The 13910-nt window shown below is 46.6% G+C and overlaps 1 protein-coding gene across 2 annotated transcripts; it reads right to left on the bottom strand.

The window, feature by feature from the left end:
• Positions 1-3859: 3859 nt before the first annotated feature.
• Positions 3860-13667, bottom strand: LOC127306684 (E3 ubiquitin ligase PQT3-like). Of its 2 annotated transcripts, none has more exons than XM_051337371.1 (15): positions 13075-13667; positions 12402-12501; positions 12111-12189; positions 11818-11978; positions 11636-11715; positions 11381-11452; positions 11152-11308; positions 10905-11053; positions 10552-10719; positions 10193-10474; positions 9940-9984; positions 9549-9807; positions 9196-9321; positions 5605-5776; positions 3860-4712 (listed from the first exon to the last, which is right to left on the bottom strand). In XM_051337371.1, exons 1-15 carry the CDS (start codon positions 13238-13240, stop codon positions 4071-4073), a joined length of 2658 nt encoding a protein of 885 aa, XP_051193331.1. In that variant the 5' UTR covers positions 13241-13667; the 3' UTR covers positions 3860-4070. The 2 variants fall into 2 exon arrangements, with proteins under 2 accessions (XP_051193331.1, XP_051193332.1); XM_051337372.1 differs by having other exon boundaries at positions 9940-9981.
• Positions 13668-13910: the final 243 nt, after the last annotated feature.

Here is a 13910-nt window from a genome sequence, read left to right as displayed (position 1 = left end):
ATCGGTGAACATACCAAGCCTCTTATGCTTAATAAAAACTTTTCTAGCTTCTTTAGCTATATCTTCAAATTCTCGAACAAGGACTTTTAAAACAAAATCTCTCTTTTCTCCCCTCTCCATATCAGAAAGTGTAAGAAACATGTGTTGTATCATGGGGTTGAGACTAATAAATCTAGTTCCTATCATGTGTACCAAACAGGCAGAGGCACTTTCATAAGTAGGAGCAGCTTTTAATAATGGTACATCTTCAAAATCTTCATCCATGCTAACATGGGTGAAAAATGTTTCTATATTATCTCTTCCAATTATAGACCCTTCTCCTACATATATATCTTTTAGAGTGAACTTAGGAGGAAACATGATGAAATAAGTAAAGTAAATGCAAGTAACTAATTTTTTTTGTGTTTTTAATATGGAGAATGCAAACAAGATAGAAATAAAGTAAAGCTAGCAACTAATTTTTTGTGTTTTGATATAATGCAGCAAACAAAGTAGTAAATAAAGTAAAGCAAGACAAAAACAAAATAAAGAGATTGGAGGTGGAGACTCCCCTTGCAGCGTGTCTTGATCTCCCCGGCAACGGCGCCAGAAAAAGAGCTTGATACGCGTACAGCACGCGTCCGTTGGGAACCCCAAGAGGAAGGTGTGATGCGTACAGCAGCAAGTTTTTCCTCAGTAAGAAACCAAGGTTTATCGAACCAGTAGGAGCCAAGAAGCACGTTGAAGGTTGATGGCGGCGGAGTGTAGTGCGGCGCAACACCAGGGATTCCGGCGCCAACGTGGAACCTGCACAACACAACCAAATTACTTTGCCCCAACGTGACAGTGAGGTTGTCAATCGCACCGGCTTGCTGTAACAAAGGATTAGATGTATAGTGTGGATGATGATATTTGCAGAAAACAGTAGAACGAGTATTGCAGTAGATAGTATTCGATGTAAAAGAATGGACCAGGGTCCACAATTCACTAGTGGTGTCTCTCCCATAAGATAAATAGCATGTTGGGTGAACAAATTACAGTTGGGCAATTGACAAATAAAGAGGGCATGACCATGCACGTACATGTTATGATGAGTATTGTGAGATTTAATTGGGCATTACGACAAAGTACATAGACCGCTATCCAGCATGCATCTATGCCTAAAAAGTCCACATTCAGGTTATCATCCGAACCCCCTCCAGTATTAAGTTGCAAACAACAGACAATTGCATTAAGTATGGTGCGTAATGTAATCAACAAATACATCCTTAGACATAGCATTGATGTTTTATCCCTAGTGGCAACAGCACATCCACAACCTTAGAACTTTCTGTCACTATCCCAGATTTAATGGAGTCATGAACCCACTATCGAGCATAAATACTCCCTCTTGGAGTTACAAGTAACGACTTGACCAGAGCCTCTACTAATAACGGAGAGCATGCAAGATCATAAACAACACATAGATAATAGATTGATAATCAACATAGCATAGTATTCATTATTCATCAGATCCCAACAAACGCAACATGTAGCATTACAAATAGATGATCTTGATCATGTTAGGCAGCTCACAAGATCGAACAATGATAGCACAATTAGGAGAAGACGACCATCTAGCTACTGCTATGGACTCATAGTCCAGGGGTGAACTACTCACACATCACTCCGGAGGCGACCATGGCGGTGAAGAGTCCTCCGGGAGATGATTCCCCTCTCCGGCAGGGTGCAGGAGGCGATCTCCTGAATCCCCCGAGATGGGATTGGCGGCGGCGGCGTCTCTGGAAGGTTTTCCGTATCGTGGCTCTCGGTACTGGGGTATTCGCGACGAAGACTTTAAGTAGGCGGAAGGGCGGAGTCGGAGGGCTGACGAGGGGGCCACACGCTAGGGCCGCGCGGGCCCCCCTGGGTCGCGCCGCCCTAGTGTGGCGGCGCCTCGTCGCCCCACTTCGGTTCCCTTTCGGTGTTCTGGAAGCTTCGTGGAAAAATAGGCCCCTGGGCGTTGATTTCGTCCAATTACGAGAATATTTCCTTACTAGGATTTCTGAAACCAAAAACAGCAGAAACAGCAATTGGCTCTTCAGCATCTTGTTAATAGGTTAGTGCCGGAAAATGCATAAATATGACATAAAGTATGTGTAAAACATGTGTGTATCATCATAAAACAAGCATGGAACATAAGAAATTAGCGATACGTTGGAGACGTATCACTCCACCATGCTGCACGCGTCCAGCAATCCTCGCCCGTCTTCGACACCCCATAGCTCCACGCCGCTGAGAATCATCGACGACGACGTGGTAGATGAACACCACACCACCAAGATCCACCTCCATCCAGCCGCTGCTCCAAAAACGATGCCCCAAGAGGTAGAACAACGCAAAGAGCGCCGTCATCTTCCGATCCTGGCTGGATCTAGGGTTTCCCCCGGAGCAGCACGAGTGAGTAGCCGCAGACTGCGACGACGATACCTTCAAGAAGGAAGCGACGCTTAACGCCGCCATCGCCCGCCAATCGAGGCACGGTTTTCACCGACAACCGCGAATCCCCAACTCGGCGAGAGCATGTGGAAAGGCCAACAAAGATGATGCCTTCGCAAGGGAACGACGCCAATAGCCGCCGCCATCATCCGCCAAGAACGAAGTCAAGGCGTGGTTTTCACCGGTGGCCCTTTCACCGCTGGCTCGTCGTCGACTAGATCTTTATCGCCGAAGTCGACGGATCATGTGATCCGCCACCCCAGCAACCAGCCGACCACCTCCGGCGAAGAAGAGGGCCGCCTCCGCCGTCGAACCCAGGGCTGCTGCCCCGGGCACCCTCGTGCCGCGGGAGGAGCCCAAGATCACCTCCACGCCCCGGCGATAGGCGGAGGATGCAACGGCACAGATCAAAGAACCTGGCCGCCGCCCACCACGAGCCACCACCGGCGTGCCGCAGCGTAACCGACGGGAGGCAGGGAGGCCGCAGCGCGGATGGCCGCCGCCCACAACCTGCCGTAGCGAAGCCCGCCGCCGACCACCCGGAGTGCCGCAGCGTCGAAGAGGGAAGATGGCCGCCGTCTCCAGCGCGGCAACAGGGAAAGGCCGCCGCCACGCCCCGCGGGCTTTGCCCGGCGGCGCCACCGGCGGCGGCGGCAGGAGGAAGGGGTGCGGGGTTAGGGTTTGGAGGGGGTGCGGGAGGAGGGGCTGGGTGTCAACTGTGTAATACATAGCAACATGGAATCTAGTTTTGAAACCTTGTTGAGACGAACTGAGTGACTCAACGATGAAGAAAAGTTCCTATTATACTAGCGATTTAGGAGATAAACCATTTAAAATATTTAGATTTTGTTATAATTTCAACATGAGGTGGCAGAGGCGCTGCATGAATGATGGATGCATGTGCTCTCCTATAGCCCGGAAGCCCGTTAAAAACCGCCATACCTTATGACAAATTTGTATGTGTGTCCCAATTAGATTAAGTATATGCTGACTTCGAATTTATCAAAGGTGCATTTTACATGGAGTGCAATTTACACTACTATTTGCTCTTGTTAGATGTTGCGCATATCCAGTAGTGAGTAGGTGTTAGTGATTTACGCATAGTAATTTTTTTATATAGAATCCTTTTTGCGGAAGATTTTGATATAGAACAGCCTAGTGGTTGAATGTTAAGCACATTCACTTTGCAGGAATAATGACACTTTTCAACCAAAAAAATCCTTCTCGCTACAGTTTATTTTACTTGTGTACGCACCAGCAGCAAACAAAACCCACGGCAGTATCCAAGTGCGACACAAATGGGCAATGTCAAAACAATAGTACAAAAAAAAAGTGCGACACAAATGAGGATAAATGCAACATTTGATTAATCGCATCCATAACTGTAGCAAAGAGGAATCCATAAATAAATCATTTTATTACTAAATCCTCATCTCGCCTGATCATTTGATTAAACTCCAAATCTCAGAAGGTCAATGTACAACACCGACAGATAACACGAAAACAAGCAGAGCTCAGATGCTCTGCTCTGCTCTAGAGGCGTTATCATCACAGACGCCCATCACCGGAGGAAGGGCTGGAGCGGCGGCAGGTCAGTTGCTTCTCGCGTCACCTCACCTGCGCTTATGGCCGGCGCCGCCGGCAGCACCGTTGTGCTGGTGACCGTCGCCGCGCTCCCTAGACCGCCGCGAGTGCCGCGGCGGCTCCTCGTGCTCCCGCTCCCGCCTGGAGGACGACGGGCGCCTCTTGAAGTGCTTCTCCTCCTCGCTAGACTGCTCCTCGTCGTCGTAGTCGGCAGCCACCGCCGGCGGCCTCCGCCTCTCCTCCTCCGCGCTAGCTGTGGTCTCCCGATGGTGGTGGCGGTTGTGACGGCTGTCGCTCTCCTCGGCCTTCTTGGACGAGGATGAAGACGCAGGGGCCTTGTCGGAGGACGACCTGCGGCTGCGCTTGGAGTCGGAGGCGTTGGCGTTGGCGTCGCCGGGGAAGCTGATGCGGGAGAAGACGCTGGCCTTGGCCTTGGACCGCTGGTCTGCCGCGGCGGCGTCGGCGGCGGCCGCCTTCGCGTGCTCTGCCTCGCGCCGCGACGTAGGTGGCGGCGGCGGAGGCGGGAGAGGCAGGTCGTCGTAGCGGTCGGAGGAGGCGCGCTTCTTGCCGGAGCTGGAGGAGCGCCGCGGGGAACGACGCGAGTGCCGTTCGGGGCTGAGCGTCGGCGGCGGCATTGCGCGCTCCGACCTGTCCGCCTGGGACCTCGATCTCTGCACAACAATAATGGCAAACACGGGACCACATGTCAGAATACTGCCACTTTAACTTACCTCAGGGACTTGGCTAGTATTCCCAACCAAGGGATCCAAATCGTACGGCCAAGGATATTCCATGCTTTGCCACGGCAGCATGCGGCCCAACCATGACACACCATTGGGCCGTGGCACAGCATAAACTACGTACTGTTTGGCTTCTTTTTTTTGGTAAAACACATATTGTCGCTTTCATCTGGCGTCGTGATACCTTTTACCTCTTTGCCCTGTATACTACTACTACAACTATCTACATCACATCAGGGAAGCATTGTGTAATGGCAAGTAACTGAAGCAAGGAAAAAAAGATCATAAAACAAGGTTTTTCAAAAAACAAAGATGGAAAACGATTTAAAAAAATAAGGAAAACTTGCCAAATAAAATAAATAAATAAATCTTGAGAAAAGTAACATGCTGAGGAGAAACAAAACCAACTACGATATATATAAATAGACGTGTTTCTCCCATGTATATAGATGCCATCCTGTAACCCAAGCCGCAACGAGCACAGGAAAGCAGTGCCATGGACACTAGGAGCAGGCAGAGCAACTCGGACCAGCAACTGCTGCTTCTGTGACCCCGAGCAAGTGAGCACGTCGGCCTTGCCGGGACCAACCAAGAAAGCTGCCCAATCGAGCTGGCATTCACTGCTGCGAACGCTTGTGCATCGAAGTATGCAACAGATCGCCGTTCTTGTTCGGCCAGTATCAGAATCAACCGTGCAGAAGGCATTCTTCTTCCTGTTGAGTGGCGCTGACCTCTCCGCAGCTGACGCCGTCGCCCACAAGTTTACCATGGAACTGATAGTACATAACTTTGCAAGATAATAGATTGACAGGAAAAGACATACATCCTTAGGTCTCATCGAGGTACTATCGTTTACGGCTCCTGACGATTCCCTGCCTTCCCTTCGATACTCCCTGTCCCTGTGTCGGTCTCGATCCACATCGCGGTCTCGATCCCTCTGCCTCTCCCTCTCCCTTTCCCTCTCACGGGAATGCTCACGCTCCCTCTCCCTCTCCCTGCATCAGTAGATTAGCATTGATGATTCGGTGGGAAAAAAAAGGACTGAAACAGCTACTATGACAACTGAGCATAAGTATATTAGAATAAATATTACAGGTCAATGAGGCATGCTAGCAAAATTAACATTCCAAGTGCTAACTAACTGATCAGTATTTAAGTATCTGGGGGAAATGTATTCAGCAGAAGGGGTCAGGGTGGGCACAATAAAACTTACCTGATGACATGCACCAGGTCAGAACAAAACATAGAAAAGAGGGAATCAACCATTGGCAACAAATTCCTACTACAGACTCAAATGCAACCTAATGCCCCTTAACTTGTTTAGGCCTACCACTTTAGCCTCCATAAACATGAAATTGATCTACATGGCCATAAACTTACACTGGTTAAAACATTTATTACTCCCTCCGGTTCATATTAAATGACTCAATTTTGTCTAGATACACATACATCTAGTCAAAAAACTTAACTAGATTCATACGAATCTAGACAAAGTAGAGTCCATTAATATGAACCAAAGGGAGTAGTTATTTCCAAATTCTAGAGTATTAGCTGAGGATGAATCTTTCAGGAATATGGACCTTTCATGGCGCAGGGAATTTGCACTTGGGACAAGTGGCAAGTTTCATCACTCAAAAGTTTAAATTAACCTAGCAATCTAAATGATTTTTAAAGAACATTAGAGCATCTCCAACAGGCGCGCTATATCGCGGCGCGCTAAAACTCAGAATCTGCGCGCGGTAAACAGCTAGCGCGCGTTGTGCCGTTTTTTCCTCCGCCGGACGCGCTAATATGCTGCGCGCCGTTTTTTCCTCCGCCGGACGCGCTAATATGCAGCGCGTGCGCGGGCTGAAAAAATGGTCCTCCGCCGGGCGCGGCAAAATACAGCGCGCGGGCGCGGAAAACAGTTTTGTAGACTATTTTGCATTCACAAAGATCAAATAATCACACATAATTCATGAAACAAATGACACAAAGTGCAATATACATCACATAGTTCAAGAACGACACACAAAATGGCGTAGTTCAACAATGACACACGACATATGGTTCAAATGGACAAAGTGGAACACATAATGGTTGCCGGACGGAGGCGCCGGCTGGTTCGTCGTCGGAGGAGGAGGAGGAGGCGCCTGGTTCTTCGTCGTTGGAGGAGGAGGCTGCGGCCGGCGGGTGGCGGGCGCCTTCGCTTTCTTCGGCGGCGCGACGGAGGCGGCACCGATGTGCGGCCGTTTGGTCGACGGCGCCTTCCCCCTCCTCGGCGCGGGCCGCGTGTTGCCGGCGCCCTGCGCGGCGGCTGCGCCAGCAGGCGCCGCGCGGCGGGACGAAGAGCGCGCGCGCAGCAGCCGTTGCATTACCGCCGTCGGCGCCGCCGCTAGGGTTTGGCAGCGGCGCGGCGGAAGTGGTGGCGGCGGCGGAGGGTGGGACGGAGTAGGGAGGGGTCGGTGGGTTGCTGGAGGGGTCGTCCATCGTCGGGATTTCGCCGGCGGCGCGCGAAGACGACGGATTGGGCGCTCGGACGGCGACGCGGAAGAGGAAGTTTCAGCGCGGGGGTTCTTTCGCGCTTGGACGAGTGATGCCGCGCGCTGTAGCCGACATATGCCGCTCCGGTTTGTGCAAAACGCCGCGCGCTCTAAAAAATTTACAGCACCGCGCCGTTTACCGCGCCTGCTGGAGCGCCTGATTCCCTCCCGCGCGCGGTATACCGGCCGTTTTTTTGCAGCGCGGCCGATATAGCGCACCTGTTGGAGATGCTCTTAGGGAATGACTCCATATACAAGCATTTAAGGAGGCCCTTCACAAATAGCCCCCAATCACCTAGTTTACCAGATGAAGCCAAAATGATAAGATGTAGTACAACAGGTTTATGTTCCGGAGCTTGCTTGATTATGATGTAGGCTAACGTGTAGAACCAGACAAAGTATCAGGACACTGGGTGCAACTAACCGTACATGGTTCACATAGGAACTTCAAACTAAATCAATGCTTGAGAGTAGGAGCAAAACAAGATCAGAATTTCATCTGATTGACATTTTAGATAAGTTTTCGCTTTTCATACTCATTTATGATCATTAAAATCTGTTCAGGTAGCCAAGGTTGCAGATCAAGTCATGCACTAAGTGCTTTTCCGCTTGGTCATACGACTTCTTATCCTGATGGCCAAGGTTAATAAATTGTGATGCAGGCTAACTTACAGAACCAGTCAAGACTTCAGATATTGGGCCCAAATAACCCTGCATTGTTCTTGGTTCATAAAGGAACATTTTATGTGCTTTAAGACTCTAATTTGATAAATCAGAGCCTCTAACATCTATATGTTGCCTTTGCTAAGGTGCTGTTTCACAAGTAGGTTTGAACCATTTACTTTGTGCAGAATTTGGATATATTGAACATCAAGACCACAAGGTTGCAGGAAAAGGTACTTGCAACAATCTGTATTCAGGCAGAGCAGGAGTTGGGCCATTGTAACTCAGATTAATCTGGTGTGCTACCTTAGAGCCCTCATGACTCATCACCATGGATAATGAGTCGAGCAACTAGTCTACAAGTCGTTATTTCACTGTCGACTCAGATGGTCGTTTCGACTAGTTCCATGAGTCGACCAACTAGTTGTGGACTAGTCTCGACTAGTCCTGCTTCCGGAGTCGATCGACTCAAAAATTTCCTGGGTGAGGCACTTGGGAGCCAAAATTAGGAATCCTATCTAGACGAGATAATTTGAGGCCTATGCCATGATGTTCTAGGCTCTAGCATTATTATTTATGTAACTTGTGTTGAACTTATGCCAGTTTTAGTTATTAAATCTCTTATTTGGTTGTCGCACTAGCGACTGCTAAAGTACATGTCGACTAGTCGAGCAGTAGTCTAGACTAGTCAATGAGTCGGTACCCCAACGACTCAGCTCGACTCGTCGACTCGTAATTCTTGGCGAGCACAAAGCTGGGGAAGCCATTAAATTGTTTCATCAAGGGCAGGGCAACAGAGTCGCCACGTGTTCAGTCTCCAGGAGGCACTCAATGTTGTGCTTGCAACAGCTGAGGCTAAGGCATGCAGGGCCAACTAAGCCTGAAGCAGATTCTTGTGGTGAGGGTACCAAAGTTATATGAGGCTGGCATGTATTTAATGGCCCAAATATGTGATGTCGATACTTGATTGTGATGCAAAAAAAATTTAAAAAAAAACAGCTCACGTAGCAAAATACACCAAAGTAGCCAGTTTGAGTGGTTGTATAATCTCTTGTCGTTCAATTGTTGTAGTGTATCACTTAATAGACCAATGCACTAGATAAAACTACAGGTACAAGGTAACCGATGACATCGATTTTGTACATATTGGATAAGAGCAAAGCATTTGAATCGAAGTGTCTATCTAAGTTGTAGGAAATTAAAGCACATGATTTGAAACGTATAATCACCTTCCGTTGAATCGGTCCATTTCACGTCTCCTCCCATCAGGTTTCCTGGGTTCAAATTCGTCCCTTCTCACAACTGGTGGCCCCATGTTCATTCCCATACTGTTAACTGCTAATTCAGAAAGGTCCCTGAAAATGATAAATTCAAGAGTTGCAGTGGTCATTGTAATAGCCAATCTGTGGAAAGACAAGGAGGTGATAATACTCATTTCCCAACAAATTGGGGAAATACAGACACAAACTTGTAGGCTATGCACTCGTTTAAAATTCCACAGGTCAAAATAACACTCACACGTATAATTATATATGTCCAAATTCCTACTCAGAAAATAAAAAAATGATGCCAAGAGATATACCTAGGAATTGTAGGCATGATGTATCCTGGAGGCATAAATGGGTCTTGTGGGAGAACTCCCCCACCAAAAGGATCAAATGGACCATGTGGATAACCCATGTAAGGCATGGGACCTGGAAATGGTGGACCCATGTAATCCATTGGCAAAGGCATCCCCCCTCCTCCCCAGTAAGGGTTAAAATTTCCTGGTGGTCCCATAGGCATTCCAGCAAAATTTTCAGCTCCAAAATCTTGATAATTATTATTCCATTGCTCCTCGGCTGTAGGTAGAGTAAGAATTTTTTAAATAAGTACAAGTAAATAAAGTTTAACCAATATAGGTGCAATAAAAAAATAATGACAATGCATTCCATTTATGCAACATATCATGAAGTTTGGTGAAATTAACTTACCGTTCCCTGGTGCCCGGACCTTCTTCTTCTTTTTCTTCTTTACTGCTGAAGCCATTAAAATAATCTCATTATTTCAATGAGTATAATCATTTAAATATCAAATATGCACACAGTTCACTGGAAGCACGAGTAAGATGGATTTCTGGCTAATTTGACTCGCAAAACTGCTGCAAGTCTCTATCAAGAAAATTATTGGGGAGGCTGCATCACATGCAAGCTTAGATGAAAACTAACTGGGCTGAAAGATTATTACCTTGTTCGCCTGCAGGCAATTTTTCCTGCGACTCTTTCGTGACATGAGTCATGTCTGGTATTTTTTCATTTTGGGCCTTGTCCATTGTCCCTTCAGCGACATCTGGAATGGTGTTAGCCTTCTTATCTGAAGAAGTCACATCAACGTTAGCTTTCAATCCGCTTTGGCTCTCAGCGTCTGGAGATTCTTCTATATGCGTCGGTGATTTAGGCTCTTCCTTTGAAGCGGCAGAAACAGCAGGAGTTCTAATCTTGGGCTGTACAGGTAGAGCCGACTCCATGTCTACACAAGATGCTATCATCAGTTTCTAATTCGTATAGACATAAAATGTGATATAACAGATAAATATATGCATATACCCTGTATTTGCACCATGCTTCCCGCGTTTTCTGTACTGCTAGTTGGTGGTGCCTCTAATATGCGGCTGATGGTTTCTCTTAGAGTTTTATTGGGAAGAAGATCATCGGCTAATATGCTTGTGGCACCACAGACACACATTGATCTGTTAATTATGTAATCCCTAATGCCTGCCAACAAAACAAAACATTTCACTCACTGCAGAGCATGTTTTTTTGAAATCTTGAAGTGAGGACAAAGAGAACAAGGAAAATACAATGTAGAAAATCCATCAAATAAAGACATTTGTATTGTATGACATCCGTATCAATGACAGCAGTTTGCAAAAACAATTGTTTCTTAAAGCACAACTTACATTTATCACAGAAACTCCTAAAGCAGCATTTACTAGTTAGAACAGCATCCTTCATTACTTCCTTACACAACGGGCAACGCAGCTCTGGTGGGAGATCACCAACAGAGCGGGTGGTGGGCAGGCCATCTATCTCCCTCTCAAAAGCAGCTCTGTCACAAAACAAATTAAGATGTTTGATTTTTTTCCCTTCCAAGTAGATCCAGCAAAACTTATCACAGAATTAACTAAGAAAGCAATTTGAACTTACTCATTTGGCCTCAAAACAGCACCAGCCCCACTTGGCAATGCATATGAGCCATCTGGAGTTGCCATCAACATGGATTTCGGAATGCCAGTTGGGGGTTTCATCCTTCTGACGTCATATCTAGTATCACCATTTGTTGGGCAATGTTGGATGAAATGGCCTGCAAACAACTATTGGTCAAGTGAAACAGGACATAATATTGCATTGACAAAGACTTGACAAGTCAACATACCAGGTACTTTACATCTATGGCAAATATAGCCAGGAGGAAGTGTCCTGTTGTCCAGCCGACCCGGACCACGTCCTTAAGAATATCAAAGAGGATAAGTAGAATTAATTTAGATATCTAGTATCTGAATAATGATGTCACTATGTATCCATGATGCCTAGGCGGGTGTAGCACTTCTCTCACAAAGAATGATGCTACTTCTAAGCTCTACATATATCTTGCAAACAAACAATCAACGGAGAAGGTAGAAAGTATTACCAAAACCACGGCCAGCCATCATTCTCCCACCCATCCCCCTGCCATACCCTCTTCCAGAACCATATCCATCAGAGTTTTGACTGAAAACATGATCATCCAGTTAAATGAGTACAACATTTTATTAATAATATCTACCTTCATGGATAATAAATAGTCATTTAGCCAGTCAGCAGATCACTCACCTATAGTCAACAGCAGCTGTATCAATAAGAGCTTTTATTTTACTATCTTCGTCAACTTGATTTTCAGAAGCGTTAACTGCCTGGCTAACAGGCTGAGAAGGAATCGAATCACTAACATATAAAGAGTTGCCAAACTCATCATCCCACTCAGATTCTTCAGGCTGCAATTTCAATATCACGAATATCAGTTCCCGGGATCAATAGCCAACAGTAATAGCTCAAACCACGAAATATGACCGCAGTGGCAATTTCTGTAGGAGATAATAGTAACCCAGACTAGAAGCTATTCTTACATATTTCATCGAGGAATCACCAAGAAAAGCGCTACCAGAAGGCATGACTTCTTCTAGCCTATTTTCTGCAGGCATTGCCCTGCAAAAAATGGATGTGAACCCTGAATTATGATCGCTGACATGATGTCTTAACTCCTAACATGGACCATGTTCAGTGGCATGATCCAGTCAAACATATAAATTAATAGTCTGCTTATAGATAACTAATGTGTCATTAACTCTTGATGGACGAGAATGTGAATTATCAGGTAAGGTGTGGAGTGAAACCAAAATCAGAGAGAAAGACAGTACTTTTCTGGTTCAGTGACAATCGGCATCCTTGGGCGTCCTGGTATCCGGCGAATCAATACCGATGTGTTCTTTGGAATCATGGTAGATTCATCAGCATACTCTGTAAGTACAAACATCGCACGAAATGATTTGAGTAATACCTCAACTGTATAATCCAAACCCATATCCCCCAAAAATCAAGATATTGCAAGCTAAGTACACCATAGAATCATGCAAACTAATTTCAAAGTATTTCAATCGCACTGGCCTACTCAAGCAACAAACACCGTTTGCCTCAAAACAAACTTACTAGTCTTCAATGCAATACTTGGGTCATGTGCTCGAAAATCCCAAAAGACTTTCAAACTGCTACACTTAATAAGTATCATTTCAAAGTTTTACTTCATTGAGAAACTATGCTCAACTGATAGTCAAACCTTCACATCAAACTTGTAGGTCATGTTATGATGACTTAGGAAGCTCAGAATATAAGAAAAAACTGTACCAGGAAAAAAAAATACCCACTATATAAGGCCTGAAATTCATACATCTTGAGTGCATGAAAGAAACAGCTATACAGAGCCAAAAACATTACAGGCTGGGCCTATCACAATACTATCTAGCACTAACATCTTGCATACATTCACCCATACAAAGAAATCAAAGAAAGGTTCTTTGCTGACAAAGAAGCAACCTTCATCGGTCTGCGCATTGGAGATCATGAGGTCGAAATCAGTGCCTCTGCCGAGGTGCTTGGACTCGAAAATCATATCCTTGAGGTTCATAACCGAGATGAATTGGCCCTCGATCGGGATCGAGTCATAGTCCCTGGCGCTCTTGAACTTGTAATAGACAGCCATGGTCAGGTAGCGGCGGATCTAGGATGGTGCGCCGGGTGTGCACCAGCACACCCAATTTGTGCGGCACGCCCAGAATTTGTGGAGATCAGTGGGGTTTATCTAATCACTGGGTGGCAAAGAAGCTCACGGCTGGCCAAGATTGCGGAGTGGGGTGAGACAGCAGCGACGCGATGAGGTGCCGCGGGAACGGAGATGGCGGCGGCGCGCGCGAGGGGCGGAGGGGGCTGCGGGTGCGGGCGTCGGCGGGGACGCAAGCTACGGCGCAGCGGCAGCTCTAGGGCACAGCGGTGGTGGAGTAGAGGAGATATTCTAGCGCCGCATCGGGTCGGATTGGAGCTTGCTTGGGTAGGTCAGGGCTCACAGAGGAAGAGGATGACTGCGAGGGGAAAGAATGGTCCCTCTGTACGTGCAGAGGATGGAAACGGGGGAGGAGGAGAGCAGATATTTGGTTCAAAATAGAAAAGCAACTAATACTAGCATTTCACGCCAATTGTTACCTTTTAGAGTCTGAAGATCAGTACATTTCTCAAAATACTATCACACGCCAGGTGTAGATAAGATCTACCACACACACTAGGCTAAGAATTGAATTGCAAAATGCAGGTAAGTAATCATCAACATGAATAGACCAAAAACAATCACAAGTGGCTTGATTGAGTTTGCCAAAGTA

The sequence above is a fragment of the Lolium perenne genome, chromosome 6, assembly GCF_019359855.2.
Source record: "Lolium perenne isolate Kyuss_39 chromosome 6, Kyuss_2.0, whole genome shotgun sequence".
Lineage (NCBI taxonomy): Eukaryota > Viridiplantae > Streptophyta > Magnoliopsida > Poales > Poaceae > Lolium > Lolium perenne.
The sequence above is the reverse complement of the archived record's forward strand: the minus strand, read 5'-3'. Positions and strand labels throughout refer to the sequence as shown.

Coding starts and splice junctions, on each gene's coding strand:
- LOC127306684 (XM_051337371.1), bottom strand. CDS start 13,240: ATGGCTGTCTATTACAAGTTCAAGAGCGCCAGGGACTATGACTCGATC. Junction 12,502..13,074: donor CAATGCGCAGACCGATGAAG/GTTGCTTCTTTG, acceptor TTGTACTTACAG/AGTATGCTGATGAATCTACC. Junction 12,190..12,401: donor ATTGTCACTGAACCAGAAAA/GTACTGTCTTTC, acceptor CATTTTTTGCAG/GGCAATGCCTGCAGAAAATA.